The 25,387-nt window shown below is 44.7% G+C and overlaps 1 protein-coding gene across 2 annotated transcripts in view; it reads right to left on the reverse strand.

Annotated features, from left to right (window-relative positions):
• LOC115464629 (zinc finger protein 271-like) overlaps positions 1-25,387 on the reverse strand; it is a 72,529-nt gene that overhangs the window by 31,043 nt on the left and 16,099 nt on the right. The window contains exon 6 of one of the 2 annotated variants that reach the window (XM_030195001.1): positions 23,240-25,313. The exons of the other annotated variant lie outside the window; for it this stretch is intronic. Within the exon in view, the coding sequence (XP_030050861.1) occupies positions 23,389-25,313 (1,925 nt within the window). The 3' untranslated portion in view covers positions 23,240-23,388. Of the gene's footprint in view, positions 1-23,239; positions 25,314-25,387 lie in introns of those variants that run through there. 2 annotated transcript variants of the gene reach the window in all.

Here is a 25,387-nt window from a genome sequence, read left to right on the forward strand (position 1 = left end):
ATATATATATATATATATATATATATATATATAAATTTACAGACAACTCTCTGTCCCAGACCAGGATTATTACATCAATAGGAAATGTGTCACACACAGAACCTGGGACACAAAATACCACTTTGTGGGACTCCTCTATCTCCTTATGATCAGGAGGCTTCTAAAGAGACTATTCCTCACTACCTCTCTACCCTCATCTCCCCTTACGCCCCTACCCGTAACCTCCGATTACAGGGCAAATCCCTCCTCTCAGTACCCTTCTCCACCACCGCCAACTCCAGGCTCCGCCCTTTCTGCCTCGCCTCACCCTATGCCTGGAATAAACTCCCCAAGCCCATACGCCAAGCACCCTCCCTATCCATCTTCAAATCCTTACTCAAAGCCCACCTCTTCAATGTCGCTTTTGGAACCTAACCATTGTACCTCTACCCAGGTAATCTAGACTGTTCCAGTTTTTGATTGTCTGCACTCCTTATCCTTCAGATTGTAAGCTCCTTTGAGCAGGGACTGTCCTTCTTTGTTTTTTTGTACAGCGCTGCGTAACCCTGGTAGCGCTCTAGAAATGTTAAATAGTAGTAGTAGTTGCCGGAGAACGTGGTACGGGCGGTTAGCTTGATGGAGTTTAAAAAGGGGTTAGATAGACTCCTAAAGGACAAGTCCATAGACCGCTATTAAATGGACTTGGAAAAATTCCACATTTTTAGGTATAACTTGTCTGGAATGTTTTTACGTTTGGGGAGCGTGCCAGGTGCCCTTGACCTGGATTGGCCACTGTCGGTGACAGGATGCTGGGCTAGATGGACCTTTGGTCTTTCCCAGTATGGCACTACTTATGTACTTATGTATATTCCAGTTTCAGTTCTGCTCTGGGTCCTAGTAAAGTCAGAGCTGATTCTGCAGTGTCCCAGGTTAGAAACCTGCAGTAATGTTTATACACAAAAGGCACGAAATCAGGGAGAAATCTCCTACCTCATCAGACGCTCCTGCAGGCATTTTCCTCTCTGCAGTTCCAGGATTAGGAATGAATTGGGGGCTCCGACATCTTTAGCCTTTGGAGATAAAAGCAGAGGCCCCAATTTCACCGACAGTGCGACAAAAAAATGACATGTTGTATTATAGGAAACTGCACTGTCCTATAGGCTTCAAGAAAAATTAGGTTTTACCTGTTCATTTTCTTTCCTTTAGACCCTCCAAACTGGTCCAGACTGCTGGGTTATGCATTCCTACCCGCAGATGCACACTGAGAACTTTACAGGCTCACTTGGGAGTTTATCTAGCCTGTGCAGCCCTTAGGGTGTCAAGTACGTTCTAACAAAGCAGATAACTAAATCTCAGTACATCTCTCCATCAGAGTACTGCTCTCCCACTCTTCCACATGTGAGTATTACATAAGAACATAATAGCCATTCTGGGTCAGACCAATGGTTCATCTAGCCCAGTATCCTGTTTCTAACAGTGGCCAATCCAGGTCACAAGTACCTGGCAGAAACCCAATTAGTAGCAACATTCCATGCTACCAATCCCAGGGCAAGTAGTGGCTTCCCCCCTGTCCATATCAATAACAGTCTATGGACGTTTCCTCCAGGAACTTGTCCAAACCTTTTTTTAAATCCACACTAACCACTGTTACCACATCCTCTGGAAGCGAGTTCCAGAGCTTAACTATTCTTTGAGTTAAAAAATATTTCTACCTATTTGTTTTAAAAGTATTTTCATCGAGTGTCCCCTTGTCTTTGTACTTTTGGAAAGAGTGAAGGATTTTATAGATATCATACACCCCCTCCACCATCTCTTTTCCAAGAAGAAGATCCCTAACCTCTTCGGCCTTTCCTAATCCACAACAGAACACTGCCTCCTATCCCATGGCTCTTTAAGTTTTCTGAAGACTTTCTCATGAGGAACTTTGAGAAAAGCTTTCTGAAAATCTAGATATTTTACATCAACCGGCTCAATCTAGATATTTTACATCAACCGGCTCACCTTTATCGACATATTTATTCACGTCTTCAGAGAAATGAAGTGTACTCAATTTGATTTCTTGTTTGTTTTCTTTGAAGTACATGGAACAAGAGACACCTGCAGTACTGTCTGTCTCAAATCGCACAACACATTCCAGCTCCAGCACCAGGAGAACAAACTTGAAACACACCTACACCAAAGAAGGATGGCGGTCATCTCCCAACCAGGGTGGGTACTGGACTTGTCTGGAGGGACTAAAGGTTAGAAAATAAGCAGGTAAGACCAAATGTATTCTTCCTTATCCCTCCAAACTTCTGGGAAATAGCAGAACAGTAACCTTCAAGGCTGGGTCCCTAGGAGTCTTACAGACAAAACTCGTGCTCCAAGTCACGTCCTCACAAGCCCGAGCATCAAGTCTGTAATGTCTGACAAAAGAATCTAAGGAAGACAACTCTACCACCTTACAAATGTCCAGCAGCAGGACCAAACTACTTTCCACAGAAGGCTGCCTGTCCCTTGGTTAAATGAGCCTTCAGGGCCTTCGGCACCAGCAATGCCTTCAGAATATACGCTAATGCAATCACTTCCTTTTTTCATTGAGCGATAGATGTCTTAGAAGATGACTCATCTCACTTCTGACTGCCCAATAATACAATCTGAATGGTGATATTCATCTGGACTACATACATACTCAATCTACATTCTCCTAACATCCAGCTGATGCAACAGCTGCTACTCCTCAGTCCCTCTGGCCTCCCCCAGTACTGGTAATACAGCAGTCTGGTTGATATGAATGTCTGACAACACTTTGGGAAGGAAAGAGGGAATTGGCTGAAGGGCTACATTCTCGTTGGAAAACACAAGACAAGGTTCCCTACACAACACGGCCTGCAATTCTGATATTCTTCTGGCTGACAAAATAGTGAAAAGCACTTCAAAACGGGTTCAAATGGGGCCTTCACGAGGGCAGATAACACCAGATTAAGATTCTATGACTGGACCAATGAATAACAAAGAGATCAAAACAACAAACTCCTCTAAGAAAATGAACCACATCCAGATTGATACCAATGCATGACTTTTTCCTAACGCCCGAAAACACGCCAACGCCACTACCTGTACCTTGAGAGAAGCCCAGGCCAGACCTCTGCCCAAACCATCCAGCGAAAACTCTAAAACATTTACCATAGTAGAATGCAAAGGAACCTAGCACTTCTCATACCAGTCCTCAAATATATGCCATACATGAACATATACAAAGGTCGATCATTACCTGGCTTTCAACGAAAATTACCATGTCCAAAAACCTTTCTTCCCGAACTTTGCCCTATCAAGAGCCAAGCCATAAGACAAAACTGAGACAGATCTACCAAACTTACCAGATCCTGCATCAACAGATGTTGTGATACCGGAAGCCTCAATAAACGCTTGGCCACCAACTGAGCTAAGTCTCCGTACTAAGGTCTTCTCGGCCAGTCCAGAGCTCTCAAGACCACTATATCCCCGTGGAGCTTGATCCTTTGAATGACCCATCCCAAGAGGAGCCACAAAGAAAATACACAGAAGAGACCTGTGGTTGCCCACAGCTGTACCAGGGCATTTATACCTTCCAATTTCAAGTCCTATCTAGGCACTTTGGCATTCTCCGCTGACACCATTATGTCCATTACCAGCTGACCCTATTTCCGCACTATAAGGTCAAAGGCATCCTGATCAAGGGTCCATTTTCCCGGATCCAGAACATTTCTGCTCAGAAAGTCTGCCTGAACGTTTTCCACACTGGATACATGTGCTGCCGATAGATCCGCCAGGTGTACCTCTGCTGAAGACATGAGCAGGGCTCCTTCATCCACTGACTCTTCCTGCCCCTCCTCCCCCTGGTGGTTGACAGACTACTGCTGTCCAGTTGTAAGACCCTGCAGCTACCTAGAGGATCTGTTCCCAGCACTGGCTCGCTCTCACCCGTGCTGAGAAAAAGGTAGAACAGTGAACGCTGAAAAGGTGTAAATAGCAATCAATAATAGGAATCAACAATAAAACTAACTAAACACTGTCTTACTACCTGAGTAGTACCTGGGGAGTTCAGGAAAAATAACTGCTCAGGATTTGAACAAGGTCTCAGAGCAGAGGTCATCACTCTGCACACTCCCACTCTTGAGACTGGGGAATTCCAGTATATTCTGGCTGGATCTTGCACTTCAGGGACAATCAGGGCTCAGAGCATTAACACTGAGGGTAACTGGCCAATAGCATTGTAGGTTTGTTTCCCTCAGTGGTTTTTCTCTCTTCCTGTGAACGATAAGCTGAAAGGAAAACAGCTGCAGCTTTAACGCAGAGGACAGATACTACCTGCCAGCCAATTAAGGGAAATGCACTAAGGGGGAAAAAGATGTCATGCAGCAACATAATAAATAACAGACATAAGTCTCCTGTTTTGCCACAGCAGCCCATTTGTGGTCAGAATCATCCACTCAGAGGGTCTAACGACATCCCTTTCTCCAAGTTGGGAATCTGGAGATACCAATGCAGACTAGGTCATACTCTGCCCCTGAGCAGCACTCACTCATCCAAGTCTTGCCACTGGGGCAACCACTGACTCAAAGAGCCTCCTGAAAGATCCTCATATGAGCCATGGCCCACTGAAAAACTTCCAGTATCACTGCCATGGATCCCAACACCTGAAGGTAATCGGTGGCCCGCTGTATCCTCGAGACCAGTAGGAATTGAGTTTGACTCTGCATCTTCTGGATCCATGCTATTGGAAGGAACACAAAACCCTGAGGTGTGGCAGAACAGACACCTGGATATTCTATCACCTGTAAAGGCCTCAGGCTGCTTTTGGCCAAACTGACCACCCTTCCCAACTTCAGAAACTGAACAACACAAGCCGTGATCCTTTCACTATCCTGAAAAGACTTTTCCCAAACCAACCAATCATCTAGGAAAGAGTGCACCCGGCTGCCCTCTCTCCAGACAGCCACTGTCATTAAGACCATCACCTTGGAAAATGTGTGGGGAGTCATTGCAAGGCCAAAAGGGAGCACACAGAACTGATAACACTGACCTAAAACTGCAAAATAAAGGAATCTTCCATGCCCCGGATGGTTCAGGATATGGAGATAAGCCTCAGTCAACTCCAGAGAAAGAAAATCATTCCCCTGTCATACCACCACAATGACCGAGTGAAGAGTTTCCATGTGGAAACTGGGAACTCTGAGGGCCAGAGTCAGAATAGACCAAAGTGCCCTCCTCCTTCAGGACCACAAAATAAATTGAATAAAGTCCAGTAGCTAGCTCATCTCATGGAACAAACCCACAGCTCTAATTTGCAATAGCTTTTGCAATCTCCAGATGATCCCTGCCTTCCATTAAGATTGGCAGAGACTCCAAAAAGGGGTCTGGCATGGAACACAAAAACTCCAGGGTGTACCCTTCATGAATAATGTTGAGGACCCACTGTTGTGGAACGCAAAGAGTCCAAATCTTGCTCTGGGATAGGGTAAAGGCACACCATAAAATGGGCCATCTTAAACGGAGCATCCAATGAATTCCACTTAGTCTGGATGATATCTCTGATATCCTGATGCATGAGAAAGATTGCTATGTCTCTGGATTCCCTCCAAGAGAGGATCTGCCTTGTGGGGTTCCGCATCACTAGAACATCCTCAAAATTTAAAACTGAAATAACCTGAGAAATGAACTCTTGAGGCTCATTCCTGTCAAAAATGCAGAAAACCAAGGAATCTTCCCCTGAGGGGTTAAACTCTCCATCCAGCCCTCTTCCTTCGGACCATCAGACTGATATGGAGGGACCTCCTCAAGAGGCAATTCAGCCTGGGACTGGAGAGATCCTTTATCCAAGTCCTCCACTCAATCCAGCTCAGGTCATGTTGAAGCACTGGGTCCCTGTTGGGACCCCCAGCCCTTTTCAAACAAAAGGCCTTATACTTGGCCAAAATGAAGTCTGGGGGAAACTCCACCCCAGAGGTATCCCCCTGCAGATCTGAAGCTCCCTGGCCTGAGAGGAAGACATGGTCTCCAATCTCGGCAGCTGGTCAGGAAGTGAAGCCAGCGCTAAGATGGCAGTAGTTCTCACTGAAATCAGCACCATCATTTCCAACACAATCCCCATCTCCCAACTCAACGGTACCAAGGATGTGGCTGGTAGGGGCAGTTCTGCTTCTATCAGCAATCTGCAAATCTGGCACACCCCAGAGGAATACACCCCCCAGCGCCGACAGGCCTTACAACATGTGAGCTGTTCAGCGCTCATGATGCGCCATTTGGGGGCCAAGCCAGCAACTCTCCCTCCTGCTTTCTGCACTGCCTAATAGCATGACTGCCGGTGAACACGGTGAGCACACTAAAGGCACAAATAGCACTGCAAAGAGACTAGAGCTGTTTCCTTTTTCTTTTTTAACGAATGTTATTCCACACAGCTGTCAAGGTTCTCTGCTCTGCACCAGGGTAGAAGAACTGAGGCACACTTCACCCCCTCAGCTCACCCAAAATATGAGGGTAACAAAGAGCATGAGGGAAGGGGGTGGCAGAAGGACCCAGTCATCTGGGAGTGACATCCCCTGGGCAAAAGAATCCTCTGTGGGTCTCAGACCTTGCCAGCCAAAAATCACTTGAAACGGAGGGTATTTCGAGGGAAAGACAAGATAAAGGGATATACACTGTTCCACAAAAAAAAAAAAATTAAATCAATAGAGACCAGACCCCATGGGCCTACCAAAATAATCAGACTGCACAAGTTTATCATCTGCTGGAGACTGAGAAATATGGCACTCTGGGGAATACACAGGCTAGATATAGGCTCACTCAGGTGTTTAAAGTTCTCAGTCTGCATTTGCTGGTAGGAGTGCACAAGCCAGCAATCTGGACTGGTCTGGAGAGATATGGAACAGCTGTTAACTCCTGATAAAAGAACAAACAGGAAAAGAAGTCTAAAGATCAAGTAATTTAGACAGGGGTCAGCAGAATGCATTACACCTATTAAAGTCAAAAAATATTTATGGGTTAAAACAACGCAGCAGATGCTAGACAGCCACCAGAAGAAATGACTGCCCAATCCTTTTTCTGCTCTGGCCTTGTTTAAACAGGGTTCGTAAAAGCAACAGTACCTATTGAGGAGCGTTTGTCAATCTGTCTCAAAGTAGGGTATACACAAAAAGTAGCACACATGAGTTGTCTTGTTGGGCAGACTGGATGGACCGTGCAGGTCTTTTTCTGCTGTCATCTACTATGTTACTATGTATGTCTCTCCACCTGTTCATGTGCAAACAGACAGATGAATATACTGTGAGGAAAAGGTGGAGAAGATGCAGATGATGGGGGAGGTCAGAGCCCTCAACCTGAGAAAAATCAGTAAAGACCCTGAAAAGTCAGCAGTGCGCAGATACGACCCACGTTCCACCAGCACAGAAAGAGGAGTCAGGCTTCTGCTAGTAAGGGAGAGAAGGGAAGAGTGGAAAGAGGTAAGAGGGAGAGAGAGGCATGCAAGGGGGGAGGAAGGAAATAGAAGGGAAAGAGAGAGCGCGAGGATGTGTGGATGGCAAGGAAGAGGAAGGGTTCAAAGAGCAAGAAGGGGAGGGAGTGTATCAGCAGGTAAAAAGGAGTGTGGAGAGCTGGGAGGAGACTGCAAAGGGGTGGATGGCAGTGAAAAGGAAGGAATCCTGTATGCTCACAGAAATGCTGACCTCAATACACACACAGATATCCCTCAAAATAAATAGCTAAAGCTTTTCAATAAATGTACACATACATACATAATATATACAAATAACACAAGTTACTACTAGAGGTTGGGGCAGGTAGTGGGGTGATGGGTAAATAGTGTGGGGGGCAGTTTGTGAGGTTGCATTGCAGTAGTAGAGATATTGGGACTAGGGCAGTTTGGGGGGGCAGTTTTGGGGGGGCCTGGCAGGTAGTTTGATTGTGACAATCATTTGGTGGGATGGAGTACTTTGTGAGGTGTTCTAGCAGTTAAGGCAGTGTTTTGGGCTGCAGGGGGGATTGTAGGCACATTTGTCAGAGGAGTATTTCTGGGAGGGTAAGGGCTGTTTAGGGGTTTGGTAAAATAGGGAATTCCACCTTTTAAACTGCCTTGCTCTCTTCTCTTACTTGCTACCTTTCACTTCATCATAGAAACTTAGATAAATTAAGAGTCTGTTGATTAACCTCATTCAGATGGGCTGTGCTGTACCTATTTTTCTCGTCTGGATTATCTGTAAAGTGTGGGCTCATCATGCTCTCTTTCTGTTTAAGATTAACTTGGGCTTCTTCTCCTAGAGGGTTTGTTGTTTGGAATTCTGGGGGGTTGTTTTTTTAAGCAATTTGGTGCTTTCCCAGGGTCTGAAAAATAGGAGTTTTTCTGTGTATTCACACTGTGAAAACAAATTTGTGGTTTTTGAGGTGGATTCACTCAGTGACCCAAAGCACAACTTCTTAGAACAATGTTTGCATAATTTTACTGGATTTTCTCATGCACACTTCATTTTCCCCCTTCTCTCACATTCACACTGCTCTTGTCCACACATAAAAAGTATGAACCTACTCTTTCACAAAGCCCTTTAAATGTTAAACCAGTTACTGAACAGCATTGATTCTCAGGACATGGAGTCAGGCTCCTTGCTCCCTCAATCTATACAACTTACATTTGTTCAAGAACAGGACTCGATACTCTTCTAAGCAGCAGTGCAGATCTCTTAAAAAAAAAAATGAAACCCTCCTTCGGTGCTGGGTGAGCAAGGGTTGCTGGGAGGAAGGAGAGTCACCTGGGATTTGTAGTCAGTCAGGCCCAGATTCCTCTTCTTACACAGCAAATTGAGTTAGTCACTGAACTACAACTTCCGCCCTCTACTGTGACTCTGGGGCCAGAGCTGGAGGAGGAGAATTATGACTAAAAGCAGCTTGGAGGGAGGAGGAGGACTTGGAGTCCAGCTCAGCTGGTGAATCAGTTCAGATTGAATCATACAGGTCTTGGTTGAAAGGTATATTGACAGAGATCTTTGACACAGAATGACTGGTAGAAAACAAAATATTTCTTCACATATTTGCTATTGTAACCCCTGCCTTTCTAGAATCAGGATTGTTCTTACTGTTACCTAAAATGTAAGTAATGCAGTAACTGATATACCTCAGACCAAATCCTGTTTCTCAGGATGCTTATCCTCAAATGTGGTCTATAACATTCAATGCAAAAAGTGTGAAGAAGAGTGCTATATTGGAGAAACAAGCCAGATGCTAAAGACGAGGCTCGATTTACATACATACAGTATTAAACATTCCAATGCCTGCAGGGGCGTAGCTGCTATGGGGCCACGGGGCCTGGGCCCCTGCCGATGCCCCTCTCAACCCCCCCCCCCCCCCGCCAACCCGCCATCGCCGTCTGTACCTTTGCTGGCGGGGGACCCCAGCCCCGCCAGCCAAAGTCTTCTTCCTGCGTTTTGGTTTCTTCTGAGTCTGACGTCCTGCTGCACTTACAACGTGCAGGACGTCAGACTCACAGAAACAGAACGAAGCCCTGCAAATTGCAAGGCTTCATTCTGTTTCTGTGAGTCTGACGTCCTGCATGTTGTACGTGCAGCAGAAAGCACGGGGTACAAATGTAACAAAAATAAAAATACTCAGAAGAAACCAAACGCAGGAAGAAGACCGGCTGGCGGGGTTTGGGTCCCCCCGCCAGCAAAGGTACAGACGGTGACGGGATGGCGTGCGGGTTGAGAGGGGGGGGTCAAACTTGTTGGAGGTGGTACTGGTGGCGGCAGGGGATGGCGGCGATGGTGGCGGGGGGGGGGGGGGCGGCGGCCCCAGGGGGGGGCTAAAATGTGCCCCCTCGGCTTTAGCTCCCCCTACCGCTGAAGTCCAGATACGCCCCTGCCAACCAGGATGCTACCTCTGTGGGACTGCATTTCACAAAACCAGAACACTGTATCAATGATCTTATGGTAAGAATACTACAAGAAAATGTTAAGACAATCCAGGAAAGTAAGGCCTGTGAAGTCAAAATGATGAAATATTTTGACACCCACCAGACAGGACTCGACAAAGATCTGGATTTCTTAGCCCATTATAAACCTTAAAATTCGACTGCTTTGTCACCCATCCTGACTCTCATCCACACAGCTCCCCCTGTTTCTCACCTAACCTACCCCTCCTCCCTCTTCCTGTGAGACTGTCATTGGAATGCTTTTGTACTTCACTTATATATTCTGATATTTGTCAACATTTGCTTATTTCCGATCTGAAGCTAATCAAAAGATGTATTGTTAGTCTCATAAAAAAAAGATCTCTTATTTTCTTTTTCTATGGTTTTATTTCTATTTATTACCGTCAGGAAAGAGGGAAATACACTAAAGAAATGGACTTCGTTCAGATGGGCTAACTCCAATCTGAAGGAATTTTAGATTAATTTAGATTCAAGAATCAGAGAGATGTTACACGATTCTTAGTTGAGTGTTACAGAGGTAGGTGTTAAATACAGTAACACTGAGTTGAATGTGTGCAAAAAGTTGTTTTTATTGCACCTTTATATTTAAAAAAGTATAAAACCAGATTAAAAGCAGATTAAACTGTTAAAAAAGTTAAAACATTAAAAAATAGGTTAACGTGTTTAAAATATGTTAACACTTTAAAATTCCAATACACTGTTCACCTTCCTATACTTATACTGGATCAAGTTTACATAAACTAATTTTAAAAATCAGGTATCTGTTTTTGCTTATTATCAACACCAGAATGTGATTATTAACTTCAGTGGTATATATTAGTTCTCAGGTTTGAATAGAAACCTATTAGGTAAGTATGCTTTCTGTGTTAGTCTGTGTATGCACTGAGCAGCTCAATTTGTTTTTCTGTGTGAAAAATCAAATGTCCATGTGTATTCTGTGTTCTTCCACTTATCTGTTTCCTACTTTGTTGTATTACTTCTTTCTCTTTATCTGTCTTGGCATTCTTTCTTCCGGCTTTCTTCTTCTTCTTTTACCTGTTTCTAGCTTTAAATACAAATCAATAAAAGAGGCTATGCTCCCTCAATGTGTGTGTGGGTTACTGGTGTTCCTGCCCTAAATAAAAACTATTGCACTGCAAAGCTCTATCTAATGTGTTTCAGTGTGCCTGCATCAAGCTGGGTCTATGAAAACGATATAAAATGGCCTTCATATTTCTAAAAAACAGATCTAAAAATAGATTGTAAAGCAATGATTTGTGAAAAGGACAAATAAAAGTACATCAAGCACAAAAATGTGAAATAAGGTAAAATAAAGCACTGAATCAAAATAAAGGAAACACGATATTTCATATAATTGTTCATATAACCTTCTAGCCATCTAAAGATAGGCAAGTTACAATTAACACACATAAAATACAATGACTATAAAGTAACATGATCATCAAAACCACAAACATATACAAAGCCCAACACTACCTGTTCACCCCCAATATCGCTGCACATTCACTATGTCCATATATGCCTGTGTAAAACAAAACAAATTTCACTCATTTTTTTTAACTAACACTAATACAGCATGAAGATATAATTTGTGAATATTTGAGAGGGCACAGCGACCTACCTTTCTGATTTCTTCCCCAGGGACTGTGGCTAATGAGGACCAACACCCATAGTCCTCTCAAGAACTCTCACTATCCACACCCTCTCCAAAAGACATTCCAAGATGTGATACCTGCCAAGCAAGCCTTTTCCAGAGTAGCCCCCACACTCGGGAATGCACTCCCTGAAAGGCTCCACTTAACACAAGACTATTTGTACTTCAGGAAGCAGGTGAAAGCTTGGCTGTTTAAACGGGCCTTGAATGGAAGAAGTAACTAACTTGTTAGTCTCACTCACACACACAAAGAGTGACTCGGGCTGCACATGCTGCAGCCAAGACAAGACATGTTTACCCACTCCTACCCTAGCTGAGATCATATTTAACCATCTCTCTGACCTCATGTGCAACTTTCTTTAAATGTCACCTTACTTTCTAACTCTTCTTCCTCTCATACTTATCTATATGTTCCATCTTTGCTTATATCCTACACTGTCAATTAAAATGTTCTATTACAGATTGTGTTGGCATTGTAAATAGTATACTATGCCATACTTTGTATTGTATTTTAATATTTTTACTGCTGTAATTGCCTATTGCTCATATTTGATCTATACTTACTGTACACTGCCTTGAGTGAATTCCTTCAAAAAAGCAAGTAAATAAATCCTAATAAAGAATAAATATAATCTTGCAAATGGACAGAGCCGGGTCAGGAAGTGATAACATTGCAATCCTGACGCTTGTATTTGTGACTGGATTCTATGCATCTCCTTAATCTCTCACAGAGTGCATTAGCAAGCAGCCCAGACTCAAAAAATGCTGCCTTCAGGTGTTTTATTTTAACCTCCAGGTGGAAGAAAGCAGGGCCTCCTCTTCAGCATGTAGGATAGACCTGTCATTATGCCATTTGATGGGTGTGGTTCAGTAAAAGCAGCTGTTTCTGTCTGCATTTTCTGCTGTCATGACTGGAAAAAGATGCAGCATGTTTCAGGCCAGGGGGTGGCATTTGATAGGCCTTGCAAGCAGAACAGGGCCCTGGGTGGAACCCTTACATTTTAGGACTGTCCCATCCCCAGCAGTTCCTTCTTTCTCCTTTTCTCTTTCAGCTCAGTTGGAGTCCGTGTCAGGTACTGTCGTAAAAACATATAGGGACAGGCTTAGGAACCTCAACATGTATACGCTGGAAGAGAGGTGAGAGAGAGGGATGTGATAGAGGACATTTAAATACCTCATTGGTTGTCAATATACAGGAGGTGAGCCTTTTCAAATGAAGGAAAACTTTGAAATGAGGGGGCATAGGAAATAGGCTTAGAAGGAATCTCAGAAAATACTCTTTCACTGAAATAGTGGTGGATGTGTGGAATGGCCTCCCGGTGGAGGTCGTGGAGACAAGGACTGTGTCAGAGTGTAAGAAAGTGTGGGGCAGGCATTGGGATCCCTTGGAAAGGAAGAGGTTACTGAGGATGTGGGCAGACTGGCTGGACCATTTAGCCCTTATCTACCGTCATGATCTATGTTTAATGAAAAAAATAAAAGATGATTTTAAAAACCCTCACTGTTTGAGCCTGGCTGTGCGCCAAAATAGAGTTATCGCCCAGCTACCGCATGGCTCTTGTGGTAATTTCATTTTTGGCGCGCGTCCAAACATTTTTTTTTATTTTCGGATGCACATATTGGATATGCAACAAGTGGCATTTGACACTCGTAGGTCATTACTGCCCGGTTATTCCGTGAGACTTTACCGCTGGGTCAATGGCTGGCAGTAAGGTCTCAGACCCAAAATGGACGCGTGGCAATTTTCATTTTGCCGCATATTCATTTTTGGCAAAAATGTTTAAAGGCATTTTTTACAAGTACGCTGAAAAATGGATCTGTGCGTGCCCAAAACCTGTGCCTACAGTATCGCAGGCCATTTTTCAGTGCACCTTAGTAAAAGGACCTCTTAGTCCCTAACTAACGAACAGGGATTATTTTGCAGGAGACTCAGCCGGAACATTCAAACATCCACTTTCAATACAAATTCTCAGTTACTGTCTTGCTCCGCCAAAGGATGAGCAGCTTCGCTGGTGTGAGCCCTTGGATCCGGCCGGAGACGGCGGAGTGAACCCCTCCTTCTCCAGAGGGCAGCCGACCCACCCCCACTCTTCGCCTGGGAAGGCCGCCGTTCCCTGGAAGTTGAGCCTCCAGGTGCAGGCAGCCTACAGGGCTTCTGGAACAGGGGGCGGACAGGCCAAGCGGACAGCAGCAGCAAAGGTAGAGGCAGGCAGTAGTCAGGGCGAGTCAGGAGGCAGCGGTCAAGACGACGTCAGTAGCAGGCAATAGCAGATAGCAAGGTACAGAGTTCATCCAACGATGCGGAGCTCTCAGGAACGAGAAGCCGAAGCACTGACTAGGAGGAGTGGTGCTTCTTAAGTAGGCCTTCTCATTAGCGCGGAACCCCAGCTGGTGTTTCTGTGATTGAGCCTTCACGTAACCAATCCGAGGTGACGCTAGTCACCGCTTCCCCTGCTTGATCCCGCAACCGGAAGAGACGCCGGCTATCCTCACCGGCGCCATGTTGCAGGGGTTCCATACCGGAAGTGGAAAGCCGGCCATCGGCGGGAACAACCGGCGATCCTCTGTGGCCGGACTGAAGGCAATATCCGTCCCCCCTCACTGACCGACGATAGCCGGCCACCGGAGGACCTGCGGCGAAGACCGGCCATCCATGGCGGCCCGGGCCCCACGGCCCACTGGTACCGGCGGCGAGCAGGTGAGTGTGGTCCCGGCGGAAGACGGGACAGTTACAGAGTATTTTTGTTTTTTTAACTGGATTTTCAGTAGAGAAATGTGCTATTCACCCCCCCCCCCTTTCAAAGCCACGCAGCAATGCCAACACAGCCCACTCACTTTGAATGGACTGTGTCTGCATTACCACACCAGCAGCCGCTAGCATGGCTTTGTAAAAGGGGGGAGGGGGGGTTGGAAAATTCTCCCAGCATAAATTCCTTTTCTCTTTAAAGAATAACTACCAGTATTTATTTTAAACCGGAGCACTGCAGAAAAGAACTCCTGTTTAAAAATATTTTCTCACTCTCAAAATTATCTCATCAGTCTAATTTTCAATGTTCATTTTCCTTTACATTTTTAATCTTCTTGAATAAAATAAAAAGACTTGCTTATCTTTTAAAATACTCACAAAATGAGATTAAATCTCACTTTTCTTGTACCTGTCTGAAAGTCTTTCTCAAACAAGTTTTATTATAAATTCTTGTTTTCCTGATTTTATACCTAAACAATTCTTCTCAGTTTAAAATGAGCTGTTCTCTCGTTTTAGGGGGTCTTTTTTCAAAGGCATTCTAGCGTTTTTAGCACGTACTGAAAATGAATGTGCACTAAACGCTAAGACGCCCATAGGAATTATAGAAATGTACTGTAGTTTATGCCCTGCAAGGTCCAGCAAGACCAGATCTGAAGTAAAATGTCAGGAAGTATTTCTTCACAGAGAGAGTGGTGGATGCTTGGAATGCCCTCCCGCGGGAGGTGGTGGAGATGAAACGGTAACGGAATTCAAACACGCGTGGGATAAGCATAAGGAATCCTGTGCAGAAGGAATGGATCCTCAGGAGCCTTAACGAGATTGGATAGCAGAGCTGGTAGTGGGAGCGGGGCTGGAGGTTGGGAGGCGGGGACAGTGCAGGGCAGACTTATACGGTCTGTGCCAGAGCCGGTGGTGGGAGGCGGGGCAGACTTATACGGTCTGTGCCAGAGCCGGTGGTTGAGAGGAGGGGCTGGTGGTTGGGAGGCGGGGATAGTGCTGGCAGACTTATACGGTCTGTGCCAGAGCCAGTGGTGGGAGGCGGGGATAGTGCTGGGCAGACTTATACAGATCTTTGCCCTGAAGAGCATAGGTACAAATCAAAGTAGGGTATACACAAAAAGTAGCACACATGAGTTGTCTTGTTGGGCAGACTGGATGGACCGTGCAGGTCTTTTTCTGCCGTCATCTACTATGTTACTCATGTATTGAATAAAATAGATGGGTTAAAGTTCCCATAGTGTCAACAGTCTGGCCAGCCATGGGCAATCAGGTGCTGGATAGATAAGTGGTTAATTGCAAACAAGACAGAGGGAGGGTCTGAAGAAATCTCTAGGGTATTGTGTGTAAGGAGATGGAGCAATCTAGGTGGTTAGAGCCTATGTGAAATGACAGGTACACATGTTTATGCAAGTGGGGGAAGCAGAGGTGGAGCAGATGAGTGAAAAGCCAGGTTCATGCAGTAACATAGTAAATGATGGCAGATAAGACCTGTACGGTCCATCCAGTCAGGGCCGGTCTTAGCAAGTGCGGGGCCCTATGCAGACCAATTTGGTGGGGCCCCATCCTAGCCCCGCCCCCACCCCTGCTCCACCCCATTGATGATAATATTCAATTTTTAGAAAAATTTTTATTTATGAAATTTCAAATAAAGACAAATTAAGCTAAACTTGTACAGAAAAACTGATTGAAATAATAAGCACAATGCCATCATGAACCTCCCCTCCCCAGAAATTATTCAGTTCAAGTCCACTACAATTAGTAGTTCCAATTCTCATAACCCCGGGGGGGGGGGGGGGGTCAGAGGTGCGGACACACAATCTCTCCACTGCAAAACACTATACACAAACTTGTGCAAAAACACACTCATAACCTTACCAAACCATAACAGCACTAATTCCAAGGACAGGATGAGCACAATCTTATACGTGGAAAGGCAGAACTGTAATTACACCAGGCTTCTAAACACCAATACACTACCTCGTGAAAAAAACAAACAAAAGGGCTGCAAATACTACATGCTAGCAGAATACTGCACCTTGATCACACATGAAAAACACATGACACAACAGATATGAAGGCAAAATACTGAACTGGAAAGTACCTCAAGAAGTCAGACTCAGCATGCAGCAATACTAGAAAAATTGAAACTTACATGCAAAATATCACAGATGCACATTTCCAAAAGCTGACATATTCCAATTAATAAATTCTTAATAAAATACTGTAAACCCCCTGGTGGCAGAGCACGGTATTAAAGATGGTACCAAATATGTCAGTGTTTCCCCGAAATGAGTCAACCCCAACCAGGGAGTTTAACAATAAAAGAAGATATTTTTTTTTATTAGTGAATATATTTAAATGCTAATGAAATTTTATCAACTTGCAAATTTAACATATGTATCCAATTACAGGTTAGCAACACAATCAGTTTAGTCTCTAGAAACATAGAGAGCATCCTCAGATAAGTATAAATATTAGTTGCATAAATCATTTAAGCACATTCAATTTTACAAAATACTAGATCTTTAGTTTCTTTTCTCCTGTGTTTCAGATTTCCGGAGACCACGTTTTCCTCTACTCTTTTTTTTTTTTTTTAGTTATCTCTCACTTATTGTTCAGGTTTCCTTTACTATTTTCTCTTATGTGCATTTTTTAAATAGTTTCAGTCACTTAGCTGTTCTCTTTGTTTTCTCTCTGGCTCTCTTGAACGGTGGGCGCCTTTTCTTTCAGGTGATGATCTCCAGCATCAACTTTCTTCCAGTCTTATCCTAGTAACCTGTTCTCACCAATCAGCTCCCTCCCAACTGCCAGCCTGAGCTCTTTGTCACTCTCCTGAGAGTTCCATCAGCATGCGGAACACTCAGACACTCAGCCCATGCACACAGACTACTCAGTTTCACTGCACTGCTCACTATCGTACAACAGATCTAGAAGGAGCCAGGTGATCTTTTAAAATTTAAACCCATAGGGTTACAATACTATTTTCTACCTTCGTTGTTTGATCATTTGTTTTTTTCTATTCGCTTTGGTCCCAGTGTCTTCTGTTTTATGCAGTGTCTTCTTTCCATTTGATATTTTTTCTCTCACCATGTCCACCATCCTCCTGTGTCCTTATGTGTCCTGTCTACCATCGGTAGCCCTGTCCCTATCCTTTCTCCAGTTTCAGCATCTGTGTTCTGATCTAGCCCTTAAATTCAGCAATTTCCCCTCCATGCATATCCAGCATTTCTCCTCACTCCCTCCTTCCATGTGCATCTACTTTCCTCACGTCCCCTCCATGTCCAGCATTTCTCTCTATCCCTTCCCCTCCAGCCATGTGCATCTCCTTCGTCTTTCCTTCCCTCCATTCCTGCACATTTCTCCTCTCTCCCCTGCCCTCCATGTCCAGCAATTTCTCCTCTCTCCCTGTGCCCTGCCCTGCCCTCCCATCCATGCTCCTCTGTCCCCTGCCCCCTCCATTCATCCCTATAAAGCAATTCCCCTCTCTCCCTGAGCCCTGCCCTCCCAATCCATGCTCCTCTCCTGTCCCCTGCCCCCTCCATTCATCATCCCTATCCAGCAATTCCCCTCTCTCCCTGAGCCCTGTCCTCCCATCCATGCTCCTCTGTCCCCTGCCCCCTCCATTCATCATCCCTATCCAGCAATTCCCCTCTCTCCCTGAGCCCTGCCCTCCCCATCCATACTCCTCTCCCCTGCCCCCTCCATTCATCCCTATCCAGCAATTCCCCTCTCTCGCTGAGCCCTGCCCTCCCATCCATACTCCTCTCCCCTGCCCCCTCCATTCATCCCTATCCAGCAATTCCCCTCTCTCGCTGAGCCCTGCCATCCATGTCCAGGTCCTCTCTCCCGTGCCCTCCCGCTCCCATGTTCAACTGCCTGCCCACCCTGGCACCCTCTTCTCCCCACAACCAAGGATCATTTTTTCTTTTAAATTTACCCTCCGTCACTGGAATCCGACTGGACAGCAGCACAGCAGCGTCACTGAAAGCGCTCTTCCCCTCCCGAGTCCTCCCGACATCTAGCAGAACGCAGAAGCTCTTCCTGATTCGTTCATTCTGTGTCCCGCCCAGAATGAACGAATCAGGAAGAGCTTCTGCATTCTACTAGAGACGTCGGGGGGACTCGGGAGGGGAGGAGCGCTTTCAGTGACGCTGCTGTCCAGTCGGATTCCGGCGACGGAGGGTAAATTTAAAAGAAAAATGATCCTTGGTTGGGGGGAGAAGAGGGACGATAAGTGGCGGTAAGCATGGCGCAGCGGTGCCCTCCAGGTGGCGGCCCCCTGCCATGCTTACCTTGCTTGTTGGTTACCGTCCATGTCGGACCGGGCCCTGGAAGAGGCTGACTGAGGTGCGCCGCGCGGGGCCCTATGCAGCCGCCTCGGCCTAAGACCGGCCCTGACTGAGGTGGCCATGGGGACAGAGAATGGCATGGTAGCTTTGCTGTGGAGCATGTGCAAAGTTGCTGGGAGGTGGGGATGGGCAGTGGGGTAAAGCTGATGTACCTTTGCGTGGCTCAGTGTAAGCTGCTGCCAACATTCCCATCAGTATGTAGGCATGGAGCAGGATGCTAGCGGGGGTAGGAAGGGGGTCCATATATGTGTAGCTCATTTCAGTATTGAATGGTTAGTAGAGGAGGCCCCATGTTTACTTGTCATTGGATATTTTGGACATTCTGATTTCACCAATGCTTTGTCATTCCTTATGAAAAATCAATAACATGTATTGCAAAAACAAAGGGTCCTCACTGTATCTGACCCTGCCTATGTATGGTGCTGGCACATGAGTGGTGCTGTGATCCTAGGGGGGCACTGCTTCACACTTACCTTGGCAGGCTACCTCTAAATTGATCTCCATGCCCTCATGGAGACATTGTGGGGTGGCAGATGGTGGTGGTGCTTGAAAATTTCTTTCCTGTGCCTGAAGCACAGGAAACGTAGGAAATGTACACAGAAAAAGACCATATGGTCTATCCAGTCTCCCCTGCCCTCTCTTAAAGATCTTATGTACTCATCCCAAGTTCTCTTGAATTTAGATACTGTTTTTGTCTCGACCGCTTCTACCGGGAGGCCATTCCACGAACTCACCACCCTTTCCGTGAAGCAGTATTTTCTTAGGTTACTTCCGAGTCTATACCCTTTCACCTTCATCCTATGCCCCCTCATTCCTTCCAATTGAGCCTCCTTTGCATTTAATGCCGCATAGGTATTTAAATGTCTCCGCTCTCTCACCTTTCTTACAAAGAATACATATTGAGATCTTTAAGTCTGTCCCTATATGCTTTATGACAAAGACTACCGCCTATTTTAGCAGTCACCCTCTGGATTCACTCCATCCTATTTAAATCTTTTTGAAGCTAGTCTCCAGAACTGTACAGAATACTCTAATTGAGGTCTCACCAGTGTCTTATACAATGACATCATCAACTCCATTTTCCTACTGGCCATTACTCTCCCTATACACCCAAGCGTCCTTCTAAGCTTTAGCAGTCGAATTTCTACCAGTCTAACCACCTTAACATCATCACATACGATCACACCCAAGTTCCTCTCCTCTTTCATGCACAAAAGTTCTTCACCCCCTAAATCAGGGGTGAGGCCAACTGAGGCGGGGGCTTTGGGTAGCACTCTTCAGTGAGTGGCATTTCCTCCTTCCTTCACCCCATTTGCGGCATTTACCTGTTTCGTCACGTTCCAAACCCAGCAGTGATTCCCATACGCTGCCAGCACCGGCTCTTCTCTTTACTACGGCCGCCTCTTTGATGTAACTTCCTGTTTTGTCAGAGGTTCAGGCAGCTGCAGTAAAGGGAAGAGCCGGGTGCCAGCAGCAGGGCAGCATATGGGATTCACTGCCAGGTTTGGAACGTGATGAAACAGGTAAATGCCGCTAACAGGCTGGAGGTAGGAAGGGGGCAGTATCTCCGCTCAGGAGGGGAAGGCATCTCGGCATGGGGTGGGGAGCGGCATCTCAGCCTGGGGGGGGGGGGCAGCATCTTAGCTCTGCCTCAGGCGGCATCTTGCCTTGGGCCGGCACTGCCCTAAACTATACCATTCCCTCGGGTTTTTGCAGCCCAAATGCATGACCCTGCATTTTTTTAGCACTAAATCTTAAGCTACCAATTCTGGACCATTCTTCAAGTTTTGCTAGGTCCTTCCTCATGTTATCCACACCATCAGGAGTGTCTACCCAACTGCAGATTTTGTTATCATCTACAAGGAGGCAAACCTTACCAGACAGCCCTTCAGCCCTTAAGAACTGGCCCAAGAACCAAAACTTGCAGTACACCACTGGTAAACACACAGTGAGCTCCATTTACCACTACCCTTTGATGTCTACCACTCAAGCATTTTCTAACCCGGGCAGCCGCTTTAGGGCCCATACTGATGGCACTCAGTTTATTTATTAGTAATCTACATGAAACCGTGTTAAAGGCTTTGCTAAATACAAGACTGACAACAATAGGTGGAGTTCTGCTTTATATTAATAAATTGATGTGACTTTTATATTTTGGACTCTTCCTTTTGTTGAACCTCACTCCATCTTGCTGCTGCATTCGCCATGAGGCATTTGGTCAACCAACAAAGAAAATCAGATTTATCTGATAAGAACCTACCTCTAGTGAAAGCATGATGCCTCGGGTCCTGTAATCCATTGGGTTCCAAGTATTCTCCGGTTTAAAAGCATTTCCATTAATTTACTTGTCATAGATGTCAGACTTACTCGCCTGAAGTTGCCAACCTCCTCCTTATTTCCGCTTTTGTGGAGTGGGACCACATCCGCCCTTCTCCAGTCCTCTGGGCCCCCTTCCGACTCTAGAGAAGCACTGTAAAAGGTCAGTCAGCAGAGCTGCCAGAACTTCCCTATGTTTATTCAGAACCCTTGGATATATGCCATCTGGCCCCGGCGCTTTCTCCACTTTTAGTTTAGCCAGCTCCTCATGAACACAGCCCTCTGAAAATTGTTCAGAGTCTACCACACTTCCATTCCTATTTGTGGTTGTCTTCGGTGATCTTGCTCCCCAGCCCTTCAGCTGTGAACACGGAACAGAAATATTTAAGCAATCCTGCTATATCTTTATCAGCTTCTATATATTTCTCCCCTTCACTTTTTGAGTCTCACAACGCCACTTTTGCACTTTCACCTATCACTAATATATCTCAAAAGATGTATTGTTCCCCAATTGTACAGTATTGGCTATTTCTCCCCCCCCCCCCCCCCCCCCCCCCCCATTTGCATCTTCGCTGTCCTGAGTACTTTACCAACTTCTCTTAGCGAAATCATCTTTAAGGATCTTTTCTCTCTTCACCTGATTCATAGAATAATCAATTGAAACTGACACCTCTATGATTAGTGCTGTTCTGGAGTATTTCTCGTTCACCACTATGTCTAGCTTTATTTCAATATGGGTTCTTTAGTGGTATATTTATTTACTAATCTTATATAAAACTCAGAACAAGTACATGGCTTCAGTCAGGACAGTGTCTCCAAATGGGTTCGTTTCTGCATATGGCAATAATGAATCTCGCTTCTAATCCAGGAAACTACAATCTTAGTTTCTCACGTTTACTGCTAATGTTTGCCATAGTACTCGCACTGTGCCAAACAGCGCTTCCTTCTGGCACACCCTCTTCATTTAAATGTATGCAAGACGATATTCAAAGTGAATTAACCGGCCAGAAATGGCTCTTGGCCAGTTAAATTGTTTGTTCAGAGCTAACTAGTTTTCAGTAGCACTTTACCGGTTAGTACCGATGAAAATGTCTAGTTAGCACTTATCTGAAAACCTGCTATTTTGGGGGGACTCTGGGGATGGAATCAGCACATGGCTGGTTAAGTGCTGATTCCATCCCTGGCCAAGGTCACCAATGAAACAGAACCACATAAAAGTCAGTTCTATCATTATGTGGTTAAGAGCTGAATACTGCACTTAATCAGCTACAATGTAGCCGCTCCATAAACCCAAAAATTAAATGCCAGAGCCCTGACATTGCTCAGCCCTGAAATTTTGGGCGTAATGCCAGGGGTGGTCAGAAAAACACTGAGCACCACTGGTTCAATAGTGACCCCATGATTTGTAGCAGTAAAGGTGGGAATGCATTCTGCCATTTTCATCCAAGTCCACTTAATTGACATTAATACTCTTAAATCTTTCACTAAATTTAGTGGTTTACATCTTGCTGCAGTGGGCCCATGTATAAATTTAACACCACTTGGTATTTGCAAACGGCTGTTTATCTTCATCTGCAGCTTCTTATCCTGGGTGATTACAGCCAGCATGAATTTTTCCTTTTCTTTCCTACCATACTTAAATGCTCACGTCACCTTGCTGAGACTTGCTATAGATTTAGAAAACAGGGTCACCAGTGAATGTACTCAGCAAGAATTGAGGGGGAAAATGTACTGTTTTCCCCACAAAGACACACAAAAATTCACCAGCAGCAGCTGCTCCTCCTGAATTTTATGTTTTGCTTTCTTGGATTCCTATATGGATTCTCTGGTAAACTGATAAAGCTTCGGAGGGGAAAAATAATACAGACTCGGTACATGTCAACAGTTGTGGATGTTTTTGGTGGTTTAAAATGCAAATTTTAAATGAAAGCTTTAAGCACACTCAGTGCGTGGATTCTGTTGGTCAGTGAAGTTTGCTTAATAACTGAAACTTTTACCACACTGAGTACTTGTAAACAGTTTCACACCAGTGTACATTTTTGGGTAGTGTAAGATATGTTTTACTAGTACTAATTATTTCCACAGTGCTATTAGACGTATGCAGCGCTGCACAAATTACATGTAGGCATTTGCTCTGTCCCTAGTAGGCTCACAATCTTAGTTTGTTTTTTTGTTTTAGTACCTGGGGTAATGGAGGGTTAAGTGACTTGCCCAAGGTCACAAGGAGCTGAAGTAGGAATCAAACCCAGTTCCCCAGGATCTCGGCCCACTGCGATACCCATTAGGCTACTCCTCCACACGTTTTCTGACTGAAGCTTTCACCACACTCAGTACATTTATAGGGTGTGATTTCTGTGTGAATTTTCTGATAGATTCTATGACTAGTTTTCAAACTGAAGCTTTTACTACCCTAAGTACATAGATATGGTGTGATTGCTGAGTGGATTATCTGGTGGACTCGGAGGGTTTCTTTTCTACAAAAGCTTTTACCACACTCAGTACATGTATATGGTTTGATTCCTGTGTGGATTCGCTGGTGGCTTGTGAGGTTGCTGTTTTGGCTGAAGCTCTTACCACACTCACCACAAGTATATGGTTTGATTCCCGAGTGAATTCTCTGGTGTGCTGAGAGAACATGTTTTCTCGTGAAGCTTTTACCACACTCACTACATATATATGGTTTGATTCCTGTGTGGATTCTCTGGTGGATTATGAGTTTATATTTCCGATCAAAGCTTTTACCACACTCAGAACATGTACATGGTTCGATTCCTGTGTGGATTCTCTGGTGGATTAAGAGTTTACCTTTCTGACTGAAGCTTTTATCACATATAGTACATGTATATGGTTTGATTCCTGTGTGCATTCTCTGGTGGATTCTGAGATTATGTTTCACACTGAAGCTCTTACCACACTCTGTACACGAATATGGCTTAATTCCTGTGTGGATTCTCTGGTGGCATGTGAGGTTTGTTTTTTGACTGAAGCTTTTACCACACTCAGTACACGTATATGGCTTGATTCCCGAGTGGATTCTCTGGTGGATTGTGAGTTTATTTTTCACAATGAAGCCTTTACCACACTCAGTACACGTATATGGCTTGATTCCCGAGTGGATTCTCTGGTGGACTGTGAGTTTATATTTCTCAAGGAAGCTTTTACCACACTCAGTACATGTATATGGTTTGACTCCTGTGTGGATTCTCTGGTGGACTATGAGAATATCTTTCTTACCGAAGCTTTTACCACACTCAGTACATGTATATGGTTTGACTCCTGTGTGGATTCTCTGGTGGATTATGAGTTTATCTTTATGACCAAAGCTTTTACCACATTCACTACATGTAAACGGTTTGACTCCTGAGTGGATTATCTGGTGGACTCTGAGGGTTTCTTTTCTACCGAAGCTTTTACCACACTCACTACATGCAAACGGTTTGACTCCGGTGTGACTTGGCTGGTGGACTGTGAGTTTATTTTTCTCACTGAAGTTTTTAACACATTCAGTATGTGTAATTTTTTGTCCTCGTTTCTGAATTTTCAGGTGTTCTAAATGGTCTTTCTTCTTACTAAAGTAGATTTCAGATTTAGTAGACAGACGTGATTTTTCAAGCGCTTGAACATCTTGGTATTTTGTGAATGCTTTTCTGTACAGAAGGTTTTTCCTACAATTATTATTTGAAAGTGGCCTCTTTTCCGAGTGGAATTTTGCTTCTTGGTTGAAACTTTTGTCAAAACCAGGACATGAATATGTTCTTTCATTATAGCTTTGCTGGTATTTTGTGAGGTTTGTTTTATTAAGAAAGCTTCTCTCATATTCCGTACTTGTACACATTCTTCCTTCTTTACTAATTTTCTGGGGGTGCATTAGTTCTTCCTTCCTACCGACACCTTTCCCACACTCAGAACACGTAAAAGGTCTCTCTCCTGTGCGTCTGTTTTGTGGATCCTGTAGTGCACCTGTTTGACTGAGGCTTTTCCCACACTTTGTACATCTAGATACTCTCTCTTCACTGTCCAGTTCCTGCTTTGCTTTCAATGTGACAGAATCCCTGAAGACTATCTCACACACGTCACAAACGCATCTTTGTCCTGTTGTCCTGTTTCTCTGCTCTTCCCCTGTATGTGTGACATTACTGCCATTTGGGGCACACAGAGCTGTTGAATTTCTTTGCTTCTCGTCTGAGAAACATTGATTTTTCCACTTTGTTCCCAAGTCAGGACAGGAAGATGTATCCTCATTGTCCCTTTCCAATAACATCATTTTCCTCTTGCGATTCTCACTCAGCACCCAGTGATGTGTCTCTGCAGCATTGTTCATGGGATTATTGTTTTCTTAAAACAGAAAAAGAAAGTAAACATTGGGTATTTATATAGGAGGAATACAATTAAACAAGTTGGGTAATACA

The sequence above is a fragment of the Microcaecilia unicolor genome, chromosome 1 (genome assembly GCF_901765095.1).
Source record: "Microcaecilia unicolor chromosome 1, aMicUni1.1, whole genome shotgun sequence".
In the NCBI taxonomy this organism is placed as follows: domain Eukaryota; kingdom Metazoa; phylum Chordata; class Amphibia; order Gymnophiona; family Siphonopidae; genus Microcaecilia; species Microcaecilia unicolor.